At 57.0% G+C, this 18987-nt stretch overlaps 1 protein-coding gene across 1 annotated transcript; it reads left to right on the top strand.

Moving 5' to 3' along the window:
* Positions 1-5199: 5199 nt before the first annotated feature.
* Positions 5200-18912, top strand: CELF3 (CUGBP Elav-like family member 3). Its single transcript, XM_054563157.1, has 13 exons — positions 5200-5641; positions 6863-6945; positions 11808-11856; positions 12286-12414; positions 12553-12632; positions 13673-13816; positions 13972-14113; positions 14355-14504; positions 14840-14905; positions 15138-15263; positions 15530-15673; positions 16538-16673; positions 18194-18912. The coding sequence occupies exons 1-12, from the start codon at positions 5497-5499 to the stop codon at positions 16663-16665; spliced, it is 1386 nt and encodes a 461-aa protein (XP_054419132.1). The 5' UTR covers positions 5200-5496; the 3' UTR covers positions 16666-16673; positions 18194-18912.
* Positions 18913-18987: the final 75 nt, after the last annotated feature.

Genomic DNA, 18987 nt, shown 5'->3' with positions numbered 1-18987 from the left:
GGCTGAGCGGGGCGGCTCTGAAGCTGAGGAGTGAGCTCTGGAAGGTTAGGTTGCCCCAGCTTTGGGGACTGATCTCCCGGCTTGATTGTCTATATAGGGAGCCCTTATTCTTGACCCCACCCAACCTCAAATAGTTTTTTTCTTAGCTCTAGAGCAAAACTGGAAAGGAACTCCTAAGGCAGTCTCCCGGAATCTGGTTCCTGACCCTCTCTTGGGCGAAGATGGATGAAGCCTAGTACAGGGCAAAAGGACCCAGGCTTCTCTCTCCGCCCACCCAGAAGCCAAACCCTACCTCTGTCTCTGTGGACCCTTGACATCGAACTGTAGAATTCTTAATACAGCATGAAAGCACCCCACAGGATGGAGTGAACTGATTTCTGCAAAGGAAGGAACAGTTTCCGACTAAAAATGTTGGAAAAGACCTGGGGGAACATCCTGTTAGAAGTGTCCCCTCTTGGACTGCCTGTCTGGTGTAGATTAATGTCATCCTCATAAACTCTAAATTATTTCCCCCATTCTCATCGGGGCAGGGAAAAGGCAGTCGGTCTTCAAGATACGTTCTTCTAGTATCTATTTAAGAAGGGAAGCGAAACGTGGAGCCAGAGAGCTGAGATACTAGAGGCCTGGAATGGGCAGGAGTCTGTCTCCTCTCAGTACTACACCCCCGGGGACCACGCCCAGCAGAGGTCTTCTGCCAGCCAGCAGCCAGCCAGCTAGTGAAGAGAATGCAAAAGGGAGGCTGTCTTTTCAGGTTTGTGAACAACTGCCCTTGGAGCAAGGAAGAAGCCTGAGAAACAAGCCCTGCATTCGGCTATGGCCTCGGAGGGGCCTCTCAGTGGTTGCCTCTATCCTTCTTGGCAAAGACTGAGGAAAAAAAAGTGAAAATGTTGGCAGTTCCCAAGCCAGTAAAAACCCAGGAGAGGCAGATTAGATGGTGGGCTACAGGCCTCTTCCCAAGAACCTCATCCAGGTTAGTAATCGTTTTGGTTGTTTGTGTTTTTCATGAGAGAGAGCTAATAGAGTGAGAGGCAGATAAGCTGCCATCTGCCCAAAGTGATTTTTTTTTTTTTCAGGCAGGAGCAGAGATTAATCAGAGGTGATAGTTTCTGTTGACCAAGGCCTGTCTCTCCCTACTCCTCTGTCCCCTGGAGAAGTTAATGGTGGAACCTCCAGAGCTGCACCATCCAGTGTGATCACCACGAGCCACCTGTGCCTACTGAACATTTGAAATGTTGCTGTGTCAGATGTGCTGTCAGTGTAAAATATACACTAGATTTGAAAACAGTATAAAATAATATAATGTACCTCATTAATAGTCTATATTGGTTAAATGTTGAATATTTTAGATATATCATAGAAACATGTTGAATAATATTGGATGTATCAGTTAAGTAAAATATATTAATAAAAGTAACTTCACTTGTTTCTTCTTACTTTTTTAATGTGGCTACTAGAAAATTTTTAATTATATATATGGCTTACATTATATTAAACAGTGCTGGGCTGGACTGGCAAATCTACCCCTGCTTATGTATGCACCATTCTCTCCATACAAAGAATAACTAACATCCCCCTCCTGGTGGCCTATGATAGTCTTGTGCTTTGAGAACCACTCAAGCCTTCCTTGACTGGCCACTTCCCACTGGACAAATCCCAAATACCTGTGGGTGTAAATGAGAGAGGCTGCTTTCGCTTTCTTCACATCTCAGTCCTCCCTACTGCATACTGTGTTGGCCTCCCATCTACCTCTCCATTTGAGGGAAAGAAAGTTATATTATCAATTCTTTGTCCTTTCTGCTGCAGATGTCTTCACTGTGTTTTCAATTAGTGAGGACAACAAATATTTGGTGACTAGCCACTCTGCCCACACATAACACCACTACATTTTGCTTGTTTAAAAAAAAAATCCCAATTATTCAGCATTTCTCATTTCCTAAGAATCTAAAACGAGGAGTGAGTTCTCCCTTTATAAAATCAATAATCTTTTTTGTGAACCAATGTCACCCAAATAAATTCAATTTTTTTTAAATAATTTTTTTTTTTTTAATGTAGGGCAGCTTAGCACTGAATGCAGAGGAAAAAGAAAGAGGGTGAACTTGAAGACAGAAAAACTACCTTGGGGGAACTAGGGCCTTGAAGCCTCACTTCCTCCTGGAGAGCAGCTCCCCAGAATGAGCCCCTGAGCCACTAGAGTTTTCCCCTCCCTGACACTTTACCTCACAGGGCTCCCCTCCCTCATGGCCTGAAGGAAAACAGAAATGTGCCCACAGCCACCCAGCAAAGAGGGCCTGAAGAGAGCTCCCACCTCTTCTCCCCTAAACCCTGCCTCTCCCCCTAGACTGAAACCTGCCATCTGACCACAAACTAAGGGAAGGATTGGAGGCATTATGCCGCCAGCAGCTGACTCCCCCATGCTGACTGGGAGGAGGAGTGAGGGGAGTTCATTATAATTCATTTTTGTGAATGTTTAATATTTCAATTAATATGATTAGCCCCGAGCCTAAACGAGCAGCAGGGCGGCAGATCTGCTGACAAGACACAGAGTAATGAGATCAAAAGGGCAGCGGGGTCTTCCTCGGCTCTGTCCTCAGAGGGCGTGATCTGTTTATCATCTCCATAAACACTAAGATCAGATTAGAAGCAAGAAAAAGTGCACAGAGGGTGAAGGAGGCGAGCGGAAACTTACTTTCCAGATGCGCACGCTCTCTCGATTCCCTGGCACTGTCATCCCGTGCTCTGGCCACCCAGCACCGGCTCCTCTACCATCTCCCCCCACCCCGCCCACCTTAAAGGACCCTACGGGGAGGGACTGGGTGTCCGTCCATACGATGAAGTATAATTATGTCTACACACAGACACACACCCACTCAAATATACACACCTATCAGAATGTGGCTTCAGGCCATAGATACCCACAATAAGGAAGGATGGAAAGTGGTCATAGTGAATCAAGCAGTAGAAAGAAGGACATTAGAAAGAAGGACATCTCTCACTCAGGGCTCAAATGAAGTCACAGGAAGAATAAAGGCCAGGCTTAACCACTCACTCCTTTCTCACTAGGAGCTTTTGACATGGGAGTTAAAGGTGTGGGCTCAGGAGCCGGGATGCCTGGCTCCACTCTCAGCTAGATCTCTTTCTAGCTGCATGAACTTAAAGTCATTTACTCTCTGTGCCTTGATTTCCCATCTTTATTTAGAGATAATAGTTGAATCTACACCATAGAGTCATGCTGAGATTTAAACAAGTTAGTAAATATACAGCAGCTGGAACAATGCCTAGGGCAGACTAAGTACTAAGTGCTATTACTATGACTTCCCTTCCAGAAGAGAAACTTGCTTGCCATGACAGTTGAGGAAAGGGCTTCTGGGATTCAGTTGGGGCATTTTTCAGACATACCTGCACCACTGTGGAGATGTGAGTCCTACTCTGGGGTGAAGAAGGGGGTGACAGAAGGCAGGGTGTTCCACAAAAGCTTTTGAGCCCCTGCTGGTGAGCACCTGATGTCAGGCAGACAAGAGCTGCCCCACTCAGGAGGTTTGGCGTCAGCAGACACTCCCTGCGTTCAGGGGGATGAGTGGGCTCAGTGCATGGAAGGGCCGAGCTCCCTCAGGATGGTGAAGCAAACTGATCATCCCTAATAACATTGTCTAGGGGAGTAATGGCCCCTCAAGGTGTCTCTCCCACCCTCTTCGCCACTGACTCAGAGAGTCCCACTCACGAAACCTAAGGGGAAGGGGGGACACCGGGGAGAAAAGAGAAGTAATTGGGTTTCCTTTGCCCTAAAGGAGAGTGTGACAGCTGTGGTTCTTCCCACTGAGGGAATCGAGACTCGACTCTGTCAGCGGTTCTTTGCATCAACCGTTTGTTTATTAGAGAAATATCTGTTAAGCACCTACTACGTATGATCAAGACACTGTGCTAGACGCTGTGAACAGTAAGATGCTGAATTAAACATTGTCTTGGTCTTCAAGGAGCTTTCAAGTGAGAGCTCCCACCGTCACCACCGTTTCCCTGCCCACGCACTTATACACACAAACCCCCCAGAGGGAGAGAAGGGGGCGTCGGCAAATGCCAGCAAGATGTAGTTTTTCTTGGTTCCTTCTCTGGAAAATATACAGCCTTCTCTCTGCATTTATCTCAGTCGGCTCTCCCTTTGCCCTCCCCTTTTCCATCTTTCCTCTCTGGGTCCCTTCTGCCCTCCCCCCCTCCCCCGCACCCCAGGCTCTGTGACCTGCTTCCCTCCCCAGTCACACCTCCCTCCACCCCCATCCCCCAACCTGCCCAACTCTTCTTATGCCATTTTCTTTTCCCTGGGATCTTTCATTGACTCCCCACTCCCAGTCTCCCCAGATGCTGGCTCCCCTCTCCTCCTCCCCCCTGCTCCCCTCTCATGGGGGGTCTTCTCTTCCAGCACCGGGGACAGCTCCAGCCCCCGGAACAATGAACCCCACCTTAGGGCTCGTCTATAAATTCTCCATCTTAGTTCCTTGCCCGACTCGTGACTGGGGAGTAAGATGGGGGAGGGGTTCTTATCAACGGGACCAGCTGCTCTTCTGGGGGCGGGAAGGGAGTCAGGAAGGAAGGAGACAGAAAGAGGGCGTGGTTCTTGTCTGGATTGTGCGTCCCTCTCCAGGGTAGGGAATTTGTATTCTACCCCTGAGACTGACATCACTGATGTCAGGGGAAAGAAGGTGGGAGTGGGGAGGGGGGTGTGGAGGGGGGAGGTTTTTGTTGAGGAGAGCGCGGCCGGAGAGCAGAGCTCCGGGACCCAGGTGACCGGGAAAGCAGACAGTCCCAGCAGCGGGAGCAGCCAGCAGCAGCCCAGGCCCGGGGACAGGGGTGGGGGTGGGAGGGGGGCTGAGGGGAGGACCTGAAGGGGGGTGGCAGGGCAAAAGGGACCCCCGGAGCCCTGCCGCCATCAGAGATCAAGCATCGGGCATCAGGGATCTTCGGACCCAGCAGAAGGATCAGCCACAGGGGAGGTGTCCTCTCAGGGAAGCCAACGAGAGCTCCACCTGCCCCACATCAGGAGTGCCCCCCACCTCCCACCCCCACCTCCGTGCTGGCAACCACATCAGGCCCCTAAACCCTCAACCCCCATCCCCACTGCCCTCCTCAGGCCCTGGCCCCCACCTCTTGCTCTCATCTCAGCCCCCGTTCACAGCACCCCTGATACCGCCCTACCCTCCAGGTCTTGGCCACACGGACCCCCATCCTGGCATATTTGCCAAATCTCTAGGAAGAGATCATTTGTTTGGGCTATGCCCCCTGGTGGCTTGACAGTTCTTTCGTAGACCCTTGACCCCTAGCCCTCAACTCCCCAGCCTCCTTTGTGTGAGAAGAGCTGCCCCTCTGCTCAGCACTGTGGTTGGGGGCCCAAGGGAAAGCCAGCCCACCGGGCTCCTGGCCCCCACCACTTGCCTCCTTGCTGGGCAGCGCCCCCTGGCCCTTGGGCCTCTCCCTGCTCCCCTCGGCCCCTCCTCCTGGGCCGCCCCAATGAAGGAGCCGGATGCCATCAAGCTGTTTGTGGGGCAGATCCCGAGGCATCTGGAGGAAAAGGACCTGAAGCCCATCTTCGAACAGTTTGGTCGGATCTTCGAGCTGACTGTCATCAAGGACAAGTACACCGGGCTGCACAAGGGTGAGGGGTCAGGCCAAGCTGGAGAGAGGCTTCAGGGAGCGGGCTGGGGTGGTGGGAGGCTGGGAGGCTGGGAGGCTGGGAGGGCGGCCGAAGTGGGCTGGAGGGGTGGAGTGGCTGGGAAGGGCCGATGGGGAAGGAAAAGAGTTTCCGGGCTGGGAAGTGTGATGGAGGAGTTAGAAGAGGACTTAGCTAGGGTGGCCAGGGGACCCGGATGGAGGGTGAGGAAGGCTTCTTGGGGAAAGAATTGTCAAGGGGGCTGCGGAGATATGGATCCCAGGGATAAGGGGGCGAGGTTGTGGATGGATGAATGTGGGGAAGGGTGGAGGAACAAGGGAACTGGTTTGGGAGACAGGAGCTGGGCGGCTGTGTGTGTGTGTCTGTGCAAGACTGAGAGTCTTAGCAGCCTCAGATGCTATTGGGATGGAGGTCAGGACACAGGGTCAGGTGCTCAGCCTGGAAGGAGTAGACATGGGCTGGGCAGGGCAGCCCCAGGACTAAGGAGAGGCACCTGGGGAGCAGGGTATGAAGGACAAAGATTGGTCAAGAACTGGGAAGCCTCGGGGTCTCGAAAGTTAAGAGCTGGAGGCAAAACGAGGAAGTGCCTCAGGCCTGTCCAAGTGCTCCGAGGCCCAGCAGGGTCAGGCCCGGGGTCGGGACTTGGGGAGTTCCAGGGAGTGGGGTCCGAAGGGCCACACTGCTGCCCCCTCCACAGGGACTTCCGCTGATATTCTTCCTTTCCCTTTTCTATTTTACTCTCAACCTTCCCCAGCTGCCTCCCAGAGAGAAGAGGAAACAGGGAAAATGGGAGAGGAAAGGGGTGATGGTGACAAGATGGAGGGAGATGGAGGCAAAGAGAAAGAGGAAAGGACACCAGCTAAGAAAGAGAGGAAACCACACCACATGCACTTGCCTGGCGATCACAGGCCCCTCTGCTCCCCCCACACAAAGCCCATCTCCCGGCAGCCCCGGCGCTCTCCTGCTCCTGCCACCACCGCCGGTTAAGCCTCCTGGCCTCCGGGTCTCAGCTCCAGGCTCATTAGTCTAGAGATACCCTGGGCAGAAGGCCTCCCCTCTGTCAGGTCCTTCCCCACCGCAGCAGGCAGAAGGTGGCAAGAAGTGACAAGCTTCCCAGACCTCAGTCTCCTGTGGGGGGGTCTTTTTAGTCAGGGGAGACCTGGGACTCACCTCCCACCGGGTCTCTCTGCCCCTGCCCCTCCTTAGGATGTGCCTTCCTGACATACTGTGCCCGCGATTCAGCCCTGAAGGCCCAGAGCGCCCTGCACGAACAGAAGACGCTTCCAGGGGTGAGTCCCGGCCTACCCAGGATCAGGGGGCTGAGAGGGGCCTCTGCAGGGTCCGGGGGCTCAGCACCTCCCCAGGACACTGAGTATGTTTTCCATCTGCTCTCGTCACCAGGAAGCCCCTGCCTCCTAGTATCCCTCTTTCTTGCTGGAGAGGCGTGCATTTTTCCTCACCTGGAGAGAAGTGGTTACCGGAGTAAATGTGGCCTTTGTAAGGCACAGATGCAGCCCCTTCTCCGCTTCCCACCTGCACTTGGGGCAACACTTAGAGGGAGGACTAGCTGATTGGGAGGCATGGGGAGCAGACGTTGGACACCGAGCGTGGGGTAGAGAGAGTAGGAGGCCTCCAGCTCCCTTTTGTGGCTCTGGGAAGGAAGGCTGGCTGTGAGCTGCGGGAGGAGCGCCTGCGGCCTGGGATGGGCAGCCGGGGCCTGCTGGCCTGGCACCTCCACGCTGCCTTCTGAGCTTGGACAGGCTCATGTCATGTCACCCAAGAAGAGAAGAGCGAGGGAACAAGGCCATAGCACGCTAGGGTGGAGCAGGGCCTGGATGGCTCGGGCTGGGAGGAAGCCTCGGGGCACGCACAGTCACTGTGGAGAATCAGGCTCTGTCCCACCAAGTGTGGCCCCAGTCCTGCAAGGTCAGAACTCGCGGTCTCCTCCTCTCAGCCCGCCTTGGAGATTGTCCCAGGCCTGGGCTGGCATGGGCAGGAATGAAGAATCTCAGACACCTGCCCACCCTCCCCCCACATGATGCCACCTGGGAAGGAAGTTGTGCCATTCATTTTCACCCTCTATCTGCTTCTGTTGTCACTAGCAGAGTGAACCCCAGGAAATGCTTCCTGAGAGCTAACTCCCTCCATCCTTTTAGCAAACATTTGCTAAGCGCTGTCTGGGTGCTGGGGACACAGCTGTCCCAGCCTCTACTCCTCCCCCAAGTAGGAAATGGAGAGTCGGCTGATTCTCCATCTCTTTCTGGGAAGGCAATAGACAAAAGAGATGCAGAAAGAGGGTGGAGGATCCAGGAAAATTAGAACTGCTTCAACCACTCCCAACTCCTCTCCATGGCCCGCAACCCTGAGCACCACTAGAACAGCAGATCAACAGCCAGCTCCCTGCTGTCAGCCACTATCTGATCTGATCCCTGTAGGTGGTGAGGCAGCGCAGAACAGCCATTGCTCACAGAGTTAAGATCCGTGCATGCGTGTGAGCAAGCCTGGAGTCCCAGGAGCACGTGTGTGCATGCACGCACATGTGTGTGGGCAGCCAACAGGCCAGGTGTGTGGGTGTGGGCCCACGAATCCCTGGCAGGCCTGGTTCCTATCGCTTCACATCCCAAATTTCTTTTCTCTCCCTTTCCTCTCTGGAGGCCCCTCACAAATCAAGTTTTCACTCCATTGCTGTTTCTCTGTCTTCTTGTCATCTCCCCACTTTTCAGAGCCTCTGTAGAAACCAGAGGGGCAGGGAGAAGGGAGAGGAAGGAAGGGAGGCTGGAGCTGGGGGTGGGCACGAGCCCCAGGGCTGCCTGTGCCTGCTGGGGGCTGTCCCCCTCCAGCCGCCCGTGTGGCTCAGGCAGAGCTCTGTCCTGAGTGTGGAAAGGTGCTGCCTCCCCTTCCATAGGAAACAGGGGAGAAGGGCGTTCCGGTTAATGATTGCCTAGCCCTGCGCCTGAGCTTCCAGGTGAGGCTCTCTCTCCATTTTGGCCCTTGCCCCAGAGGGCAGATGCAGAGGGACTCTACTAGGAAATGAGGGCTTCTATCCTCCAGGGGGGGCCCCTTGCTGCAGGCTTGGGGGAGAAGACCAGGGCAGTCAGGGGAGCAGATGTCTGTGACCCTTTGTGTCCCCAGGTCTTTACCTGCCATCCTGGTGTCATTGTTTCCCCTCAGAGAGTGTGTGAGTGTGTGTGTATGTACACAGTGGGCCAGCTCGTGCACAATTGTGTTGGGACGTTCTTCCTGCTGCCTAATCTGCATGCCCTCCTACTGCAGGTTCCTTTTTAATCGGGTCATCCAGCCTTCTCTCCTTTCTCCCCATCTTTGTCGCTCCAGAGTCTGGGAGGTGCCACCATATTAGGGTGATGCTTCAGGCTGCCGAGAGACAGAATGGGGGCCGGGCCCAAGACAGCCAAGCTCTACTTCCTGATCTCTCCCCTATGAGTACCCAGAAGTGGCTCTGCCACAGGTCCCTGGATTCTTCCTGCAAGCAGGGTGTGACCTCCTGGGGGTGGTGGCATGAGGGACTCCCTCTGGCCTGCCTTTCCTTCTCTCCTTGGGTCAAAATCCCACTCTGGGGACATAGGACACCATCCCTTCTGTTGGGTGGCAGACTATAGCCTCATGGAGAGGACCTGCGTGTGGCCTGGGACACTGGGCACAAGTCTGGAGCCAGGAGTGGCCGGGCCCCAGGCCTGTGCCCTCAGGAGATGGATGAGCTATTCTTGGGAGTGGGGTCTTTGCTTTCGGTGAGGAGAACAGGGGCCTTCCAAGAGACCATGTTGGTGAGGGGGCTCTCAGTAATGCTTCCGCTGGAGTATAAATAGCCCCTTCTTCTTTGGGAGGCCTTCAGGGAGGGCTTATCACCTGGCGGGTGGTAGCTAGGGAAGAGAGGCACCCAGGCTGGGTTGCTAGGTAAACAGGGCCCAGCTGGACTCAGGGGAGGGGGCAGGTGTGCCTGGGCCGAGCTAACAAAGACTAGCTTCCCCACAGGAAGTGCCAGGCCAGGAGGAGGAGGCTGGCTATGGGGCACTGGGAGCCACCGAGGGAGGGTGTCTGGGAGGGAGTGTGGGGGAACCTTCTGTCAGCGTGGTCTGTGCTGTGGTCTGAATGCTCCTGTGTGCCTTTGTGCAAATCCATATCAGCTGTGGGTATTTATTGATGTGCTATTTTTGGGCCTGGGAGCCTGTGCAGGGAGGGACGGCATCCTTTCTGTCTGGCCCCCAGGTTCCCCATCCCCAACTAGAACAGTAAATCCCCGGGGGCCTCTTGGGAAGGGGTTAGCGGTGAGCAGGAGAATTCCCCGACCCTGCGACCCTGGCTCTGACTCTCCTGTGTGTGTGTGTGTGTGTGTCTGCCTGCTGAGGTGCTGTGAGGGGACTTCCCGATTGCTTAGGTGACAGCACAGAACAGAAGGAGGGGGCAAGACCAGGAGCCTGAGTGTCTGACCCCCGCCCCTTGCTACACACTCACCACACACACCCTCTCCTGGGGAGACTGAACCTCAGATGGGATAATCCCAGAATGGTAGATGATAAAGCTGGAGGAGATTGGCGGGAGGATTTGTGTGACCCCCTCCCCCCGCCAGCTGCTCTCAAATCCAGAGACTGGGGGAGCAAGGGAGGCCCAGCAGTGGAGGTGGGGCTTAGATTCGATCCAGGCCTGGGCATTCCCCGGCCGGCAGAGTCCAGTCTGACCATAATGTGATGCCCAGGGGGCCGGCCTGTGGGGGGTGGGCAAACTACCATTCCTGCCCTTCTCTGTGTTAGGTGACGACACACAGCTCCCCAGGAAGCTGAGGCCCTGATGAGAGAAATGACATGTCCAAGGTCACCCAGCTAGTGAGTGGCGGGGCCAGTCCTCCGAGCCCAGCACCTTTCCTGAGGGTGACTTTAGGTCCACCCTCAGAACGCAGATGAATAGTTCCTTTTATTCATTTGTTTTTGGTCACTGGAACTAGGACTGCCCTCCTGTAGGATGAGTGGGGTGGCTAGGTATGGCACCACCGGTCAAAGTCCTTCAATAGCAAAATATTTCCAGACTCGGAGCGCTGAGTCTGGCCCCTCCCACCCTAGTTCCTAAGATGCTCCCCACCTGGATAAGGGAATCAACCTGCAGGAGTCATTCCCAAGGCCCCTGGCCGGAGTGGAGGGTGGAACTGGCATGTCTGCGTTTCCACTGGAAGCTGAACAAAAGGGAGATGCTTGCCGGAGTCGGGGCGAGGGGTCAGCTCCGGAGGACTTCCGGGTACAGGGAGAATCTTGAAGGGGCACGGGACAGCAGTCCTCAGGGCTGTCTCAGCTGTGAGGCACCAAGGGTTTGATCTGGAGGAGGAAGGCAGAAGGGGCAGTATGGCCCCCGCAGGGCCAGCTCAGCATGCCTCCCTCCAGGAAGCACTTCTGGGCCCCTCCCCCACTCCCAGCCCCCACCAAATCCTCCACCCCCAGCATACCCTGTTCCCACCCCCTCCCCACTCCTGCGGGTGTGCGGAGCAGCAGAAGTGATGACGTCACCACGGTCGCCAGGGCGACGGGGAAGGATAAATCAGGCTGAGTGGGCGGTTGCCATGGCGTGCATTCTCCCGTTGCCACGGAGACTGGGCATCTGCTCCCTTTGTGCTGCCCGAGTGCCTTCCCCATGGGGTCAAGGGGTGTAGGGGGGCAGAAAAAGAGGCAGACACACCTCTAGGGGTCAGAAGGAAGTTGGGGCATCTGTGGGGCCTCCCTCAGCCTAGAGTCTTTCTTGGCGCTTGGTGATGGGTGGCCTCTGTTGCTCCTACTGCGTAGAATTCAGGCAGCTCTTGTTGAAGAGCCCATTGGTTGGGCTCCATCTCAGGACCCAGGTCCATTCTTCCCCTCAGGAGAGCAGGACCGACCCCTGGCCAAGTCACCTGGGGCCCACCTGGGCCTGGCAGCGTACCCCGTGCGCATCCCCTCTACATCCTCTCCTTCCACAGCCTCCGATCCTTGTTGGTCCTAGTCCTGAACAAGACTGGGCCCCATCGCTTCCTTCCCACCAGCAATTTAGAGGGCTGGAGAGAGCCCTTGTTCCTGGGGTTTACTCCCTCTTGCTTCTCTGCAGGTCCTGGCCTGGGGAGGGCTCTTGGGGTGCACAGAGGAGGTCACCAGCAGTTGCCTTCTCTTCTCTCCTCTAGATGAACAGGCCAATCCAGGTCAAGCCAGCTGACAGCGAGAGCCGCGGAGGTAGGTTCTGTACCTTGGACTCGGTCCCCTTCCCTCATCCTGCAAGCCCAGGGCGTGGAGTAGCTGTGGGGCAGCCTTTCTCAAGGAAGGAAGTCAGAATTCTGAAGGGTTCCCAGTCAAGGCTGGCACAGGATCGGTGTGGCTAGAGGGGATGCGTTTCAGCCCATCCTAGAGATGGCAAAACTGAGGTCCAGAGTGGAATGCAAGTCCTTCAGAGCTGGGGCGAGCCCTCTGTGTAACTCTACCCATCCCCCAACCATCACCTCTTTCACACATAAGCCGTTGGTCCCCAGAGCGAAGGGATTGTCGGGAGCTCCGGGGAAGAGCTAAAGGTAAAAGGTGGGGTCTCTGCCATCCCAAGCTGGGACGGAGCTGAAAGGCAGCCAGGAAGCCCTGAACATGCCCTTCCTCCTGTGCCCTATCCCCCAGAAGATCGGAAGCTCTTTGTGGGGATGCTAGGGAAGCAGCAGACAGATGAGGACGTCCGGAAGATGTTCGAGCCTTTTGGGACCATAGATGAGTGCACTGTGCTGCGGGGGCCCGACGGCACCAGCAAAGGTTGTCCACGCCACACCTCCTCCTCAGCCCCAGGCCCTCCGGGCCCCCTGCCCCTGCACTGATTTCTTGGGTAGCGGGGACTGTAGGGAGCTCAAAGGCGGGCGCTCACCCTTTCCTCCTCTCCCTTGAATTCTCCAGGCTGCGCCTTTGTGAAGTTCCAGACCCACGCTGAGGCCCAGGCGGCCATCAACACCCTCCACAGCAGCCGGACCCTGCCGGTGAGCCCGCTCCCCCAGCCCTCAGGCCTCTCCAGCCCCTCCTGGCCCACCCGCAGGCCTGGCTCAGGGTCGGGGGGGACAGTCCGTTCCCAACAGGGTCTTGAATTTACTTGGAAAGAATTTTTTGGCACAAGCATCCAACTTCTTAGGGACACCTTCACATTTCAGTTAACATTTCCCTACCTCTTATCCCTTGTTCCTGTCCTGATGCCCTCCATCCAAATGCCCTCACCCCCCCTCCTGCCTCCTGCCTTCCTCAGCCCTCTTCTGGTCTCGCACCCCTTCTCTGCCTTCCCATACCCCCGCCCTCATTGGTTGGGCATCAGGACACTTGCTTAGAGGCCCCACTGACCCCTGCACATTTATTCTGCTGCCCCTGCCCATGAGCAGTGGGTCAATTGACTGTACCCACAGGGTGGAGGGCAAACATCTAAGCCACAACTAGCCGGCTCCCAAGGAGGCAGGTGCCTGCTAACCTGAGGTTCTCTAGCAGAGGTTCAGCAGGGACTTGGTAGGGGCTGGCGGCATTGGGTAGAGAATTGCATTCCAGAGTCTAGGCTCTACAGCGATCCTTGTGAGTGTTCCAGTTTGGTTTTTATTTGGCTCAAGCTGGTATTAAAATTTGAGGCTGCATCCCCTGAGCGCGACACCTGGGGGCGGGCGGGGACGCGGGAATCCAGGTAAGGGAGTTGGGTAGCAGCCAGGGACGAGCAGTCTGAGACTAGACACTCTGTGGCTGATCCACCCTGGGGAGGATGGCCAGCTCCAAATCCTCACGGAGAAGCCGGCCATGCTCTCTGCATTCCGGGAGCCCCTTCTCTTTTCAAACACATGCCTTCACACTCCGCTTCTTCTAGTCTCTTGAACGTCCTGGCACAGGGAGAGGGAGGCATGAAAATCTGCCCGTTTGACAGAGGCACACTGATGGCTGTCCTCTCAGAGGCCAAGCCATGAGCGGTGGACCTGAGCCAGGTCCCGAGGGCTCTGAGGGGGAGACACCCACCTCTGTCCCTCTGTCCACCTCTGGGGCCCATGCCCAGGGTGCCTCATCCAGCCTGGTGGTGAAGTTTGCTGACACAGAGAAGGAGCGAGGTCTCCGCCGAATGCAGCAGGTGGCCACTCAGCTGGGCATGTTCAGCCCCATCGCCCTCCAGTTCGGAGCCTACAGCGCCTACACCCAGGCCGTGAGCATGCCCCGGGGTGCCGGCCCGGCCCGCCTTCTCTCCCCGGGCCTCCTGGGCCCTGCCCTCGCCCTCCCAGTGCCATGGCCCAGGGTTGGTCAGGGAGCCGCCAGGGCACGGGAGCCTGGCCCCACTCTCCTCTCTTGCCCTGCCCCCAGCTGATGCAGCAGCAGGCGGCCCTGGTGGCGGCTCACAGTGCCTACCTCAGCCCCATGGCCACCATGGCTGCCGTGCAGATGCAACACATGGCTGCCATCAATGCCAATGGCCTCATCGCCACCCCCATCACCCCATCCTCAGGTAAGGCCCAGGCAGGGCTGGGCTGGCGGGAATGCAGAAGGTCAGGCGAGCTACCACGTGGTGGGGTGGGGACTGGGGCACAGGGCATGGCTCAGGGAAGCCTCGGGGTCCAGGAGGCGCTCAGGGGTCCGAAAGCAGCCCGCGTCCTCCCGCCGCCTGCAGACTCGCTGACTAGTCCTCTGCATTTGTGTGTGTGTTGGCTTCTCTGCTCTGTCTCTGTCGCTTTCTCTCTCCTCCCCAGGAACCAGCACCCCTCCTGCCATCGCCGCCACGCCTGTCTCGGCAATCCCCGCCGCCCTGGGCGTCAGCGGCTACAGCCCGGTGCCCGCCCAGCCCACCGGGCAGCCTGCCCCTGATGCTCTGTATCCCAACGGGGTTCACCCCTACCCAGGTGGGGTTCTCTGCTGCCCACTCCTCTCCCAGCAACCCTCCAGCCAGCACCCCCCTGGGCGCGGCAGTGACACACCCTATCTCCGGGTTGGGGGTTACAAGGCTTCCTCCTGCTCTGTCACCGGGGCAGGGATGTTCCTTCCCGTTCTCATCTGGGGAGGCTGAGGCACAGAGAGGCAGAAGGACTTGTCCAGGGCCGCACAGCCAGTGAGATTGAAGTGTTGCTAACCCCAGGCTCTGTGCACGTCCACCCTCTCATTTCATACCTGAGCCCACGTGAGGCTCTCCTCCCCGCCTGCCAGCCTCTGCTCTCACGGTTGGCGCTGCTCTCCCCAGCCCAGAGCCCCGCGGCCCCGGTGGACCCCCTGCAGCAGGCCTACGCAGGGATGCAGCACTATACAGGTGAGGGGCCTGGCAGGCCTGGCCCAGGCGGGAGGGATGGCAAGGCCCGGGGGCAGGGATGGCAAGATGGAAGGAGGCCCGGAAGCTGGGTCTGGGGCAGCTCCTTCTCTGACAGCTCTCAACCCTGCCAACTCCATTGCCCGGGCCAGGGGCGAGGAGACAGGGCTGGTGGGGAGGGCTCGGGCCGGGGGCCTCTCGGGAGCCCCAGTAGCTCTCTATCTCGCCACCCCAGCAGCCTACCCGGCAGCCTACAGCCTGGTTGCGCCTGCGTTCCCGCAGCCTCCTGCACTGGTCGCCCAGCAGCCCCCACCACCCCCCCAGCAGCAGCAGCAACAGCAGCAGCAGCAACAGCGAGAAGGTGCGGCCTGGGGGCCCAGCAGAGAGCCTTTGGGGACTGGGGCGCCCGTGTCATGGGCTCGGGACTCTCTTGCGCCCGGCCCAAGCCCAGCTCTGGCCCCATGGCTGGAGAAGAAAGGGAGTAGGGCCAAGGTGGCTGGCACCCTGGCCCACAGGCCGCAGGCTGGGATTGGAGGGTCCTCCTAGGACGTGATTCCCTGGAGCCCTTGCTCCTGGAGTCAGTCCCCCAGTCCCCCAGCTCTTCCTTTTGTCTCCGCTTCTGCCCAGGCCCTGATGGCTGCAACATCTTCATTTACCACTTGCCCCAGGAGTTCACTGACTCAGAGATCCTCCAGATGTTCGTCCCCTTTGGCCATGTCATCTCAGCCAAAGTCTTTGTTGACCGGGCCACCAATCAGAGCAAGTGTTTTGGTAAGACCATGATGACCTAAAAGATAAAATATGGGGCATTTCTGCGAAACTCCAAATGAGGACAAGGTCTGATACATTTCAAGGCACTTATGGTTATAATGTGCTCGATATTTGGAATCCACATTGTCCAAGAGTCCAAAAATTTTTTCTTTTGTTTTAAGTGTATATGAGGAAGGGACACAGAGAGAGAAACATCTATTTGTCATCCCGCTTATTTATGCAGTGTTTGATTCTTGTATGGGCCCTGACTGGGGATCAAACCCGCAACCTTGGTGTATCAGGACATTGCTCTAACCAACTGAGCTAACTGGCCAAGGCCTCTTCTTTTTTTTACACATCCAGCATCCCATGCCAGCTACTGCCCAGATACACCTATTCTCCCAAAAACCAGAGGGCCATCTTTTCTCCTTAAAAACCAGTCAAACCCATGCACCATGAGGTCTGGAAGAGGCTCCAGAATGGGATGTTTGGTTTCCAAAAGGAAGACTTAGGAGTGGGGTTCAGTTGCTTTCAGGTCTGTGTCTGCAAGGCTGCATCAGGGAAGGAAGTGCATGTTCTTGTCCTCCTGCTTCAGAAGTCACTTACGGTCTGGAAGTGGTGTTTTCAACGGGCAGGTTCAGAACCATTCAGGCAGAGGGAGGGGCTGCCCCTTGAAGAATGCGGAGAAAAATGTCCCAGCCAGTGTGGGAGAGCAGCCGGGCTGCATTCACTCACTTGACCCGTCAATCAGCAGCTACTGCTGAAGGCGTGCTGTGTGCCGGGCAGTTTTCTAGGCCTTTGGGGACCCAGAGGCACTAGGGTGGTGCTGGGGAACCAAAGTGCCAGGAGAGTGAGGTCAGGCTGGGCCGGCCCCTTTCACTTTAGGCTTTGTGAGTTTCGACAATCCAGCCAGCGCCCAGGCTGCCATTCAGGCCATGAACGGTTTCCAGATTGGCATGAAGCGCCTCAAAGTCCAGCTAAAGCGGCCTAAGGATGCCAACCGGCCCTACTGAGGCCCCAGGTGGGTCCTGCTCCTGCCCTGTGGTGCCCAGCCCCCACACACTGCAGCCAGGGCCTCACTCGGACTGCCCCCGCCCTCTCTTCCACCAGCCTCAGGGCGCCAAAGCTCGGTTGTTTGTCCATCATCCAAGTCCCAGCGCCCCCCCCCGCCCCCACCGCCCACACACAGTGACCACAGAGAGAACCACCTCTTCGCGTATCTGTGCCCACTCCCCAGATCTTTCCCAATATCTGGTCTCGTTTGTCTGGTCAGTGTCCATGTCTGTGTGTCTCTGGGCTTTTCTTTGGGGGCGGGGTTATTGGAGTGGGCGGGTTTGAGGCTGAAGTGGGCTGGTTTCAAGTACTGCAGGTCGTTATATCCCTGGCTCCTGGAATATCTGTTCTGAGAAGTAGGGACATCAGGTCCTTGGTGCCCGGACTCCAGGTGATTTTCTTATGCGGCAGTGGACCCATGGGACAGTGGAGAGTGCACAGAACAGACTGGGGGCAGTCCCACCCTCAGGCCCCTCGGGAGCAGCTTTGGTTCAGGTGGAGGAGGCTGAAATGCTGGACTGCCTGTGAATTGCCCTGAACGGGTCCCCTCCACCCCACTGCCCGCCACCACCCCGACCTCATGGCCTAGAGCTGTGAGCTTTGGTTACCTTTATGTTGTGTAATCTCCTTTGGACCACACCCTTGAAAAAATACAACCCAAGAACAATACCCACATTTTCTGTTTCTCCCCCTTTCCCCCCAATCCTGGCTGCTTAACTCCCCCCACCCCGGGGGCCCCCAGCCCAGGGCCCGTGTCCATTGTCGGCCGAAGCCCCCATCCCTGGACCCCTGCTCCGGGCCCCTGTAAGTTGCATGGAACGAGCGTGTTGTCTTTGGAGCCAATTGTTTGTTATTTGGGGAGGGGGCTGTGGAGGGAAGCGCCCCTCAGCCCAGGGTCAGGGCCGGGGGCAGCTCGCGGGACGTGCTTGGTTAGTAGTGGTTGGTGACTGTGGTCCGTGTTCTGTGCATTTCTCTCTGGCTTTCTTCATTCCTTTCCCACGAGGAATGAGAGCGCACCCTAGGGCCCAGGGGTCTCACCCATGAGGCTCCAGCCCCGGCCCAGCCCGGGCTGCCCCTGGCCTGCTCTGCCCTCCCTTGGCGGATGCCCCCGCTCTCTCCTCAGGCGTCTGTCCAGGCACGGCTCCCCACTCCTCCTTTCTCTGAGTTCTCTCTGCCTGCCTGTTTGTTGTCTCATTCTTTGCCCCCGCCCCCTCTAGTCTCTACCTTCTGGTCTTCCTTTTCCTCCTGGGCTGTTTGAATATTTCCTTTGTAATATCTTTGGTTTCTCTTATCACCTGCCCTCACTCCCATCTCCTCCATCCCTGCCCTTTGTCCAGTGGCCGAGGGGCCAGATTGTTCCATTTGGACTGAGGCCTTTCTGATGACCTGCCTTCTTGAGCCACTCCAGCCACTTCTTCCCCCTGAGCCTGTGACCTGCGCCGGCTGCTGTTTTCCCCGTGGCTTCACCCGTGTTTCCTTCCTTCGCAGGTCTGGAGACACCATGGGAAGGGGCTCCTCACCCCTTCTCCCCACGCCTGGCCCAGCCCTTTCTGCACATCTGCCCTGGGCCTCGATTGGGCTCTTGGGCAAAAGCTGCTTCACGGCTCTGGGGGCACAGGACACCGGCCCACTCCCTCTGCCCTGCCTCTCCTCAAGGCCTGTTTCCTCCAGGTGCCCTTTTGGCCTTTGTGAGGGAGCAAGGAACAGGCTCAAAGGCTCCAGGGTATCTGCCTTCCGCTGGGGCTCCTATGATGGGCCTTCTGTGCCCAGCTCTGCCTGCCTCCCCAACCTGGGGGCCTGTCCTACCTGTGCAACCCCGGAGGGCAGCGGAGGCCTCCCACACGCTCCTCACCCCACCCTCATCCCAGCCTCTTCCTCACATTCGGGGTTTCTCAGAAGCTGGTCCTCACACTCCCTGCCACCCTCAGCTAGAGGTAGGATACCCCTGAACCCTGGGCTCCCAGCCCTAAAACTCACTGCCTCCCCCAAGGGCCCCCTCTAAGGAGGGTGTGGGGGAGCCCTGAGGGCTGCCTCTCTGCCAGACAGCCACAGAGACCCTCCTCCTTTCACGAGGAAAAGACCTCCCTGAACCCCTAAAAATGTTTACAGTCTCTGCTGGTCCCCTCCGTGTAAATGCCACCACCAGCCGTGCGTTACCCAGCCCGGCCCGCCCGGACGCTGCCATCTCTCTTTCTGGGAGTTTAGACAATGTTTCCCTTGGATTTTTTTCTCTCTTGATTTCTCCCTTTGCTTTGGTCGGGGGGTGGGAAATTGGGTACTTG

The sequence above is a fragment of the Pteronotus mesoamericanus genome, unplaced genomic scaffold (genome assembly GCF_021234165.1).
Source record: "Pteronotus mesoamericanus isolate MK-2021 breed Mesoamerican mustached bat unplaced genomic scaffold, CSHL_Meso_final scaffold_705, whole genome shotgun sequence".
NCBI lineage: Eukaryota > Metazoa > Chordata > Mammalia > Chiroptera > Mormoopidae > Pteronotus > Pteronotus mesoamericanus.
This window is presented reverse-complemented; position numbering and strand designations above follow the sequence as displayed.

Excerpts from the sequence above, each read along its gene's own strand:
- CELF3 (XM_054563157.1), top strand. The coding sequence starts at position 5,497 with ATGAAGGAGCCGGATGCCATCAAGCTGTTTGTGGGGCAGATCCCGAGG. Across the intron at positions 11,857-12,285 it reads TGACAGCGAGAGCCGCGGAG|AAGATCGGAAGCTCTTTGTG; the intron begins GTAGGTTCTGTA and ends CCTATCCCCCAG. Across the intron at positions 14,114-14,354 it reads CCCCATCACCCCATCCTCAG|GAACCAGCACCCCTCCTGCC; the intron begins GTAAGGCCCAGG and ends TCTCCTCCCCAG.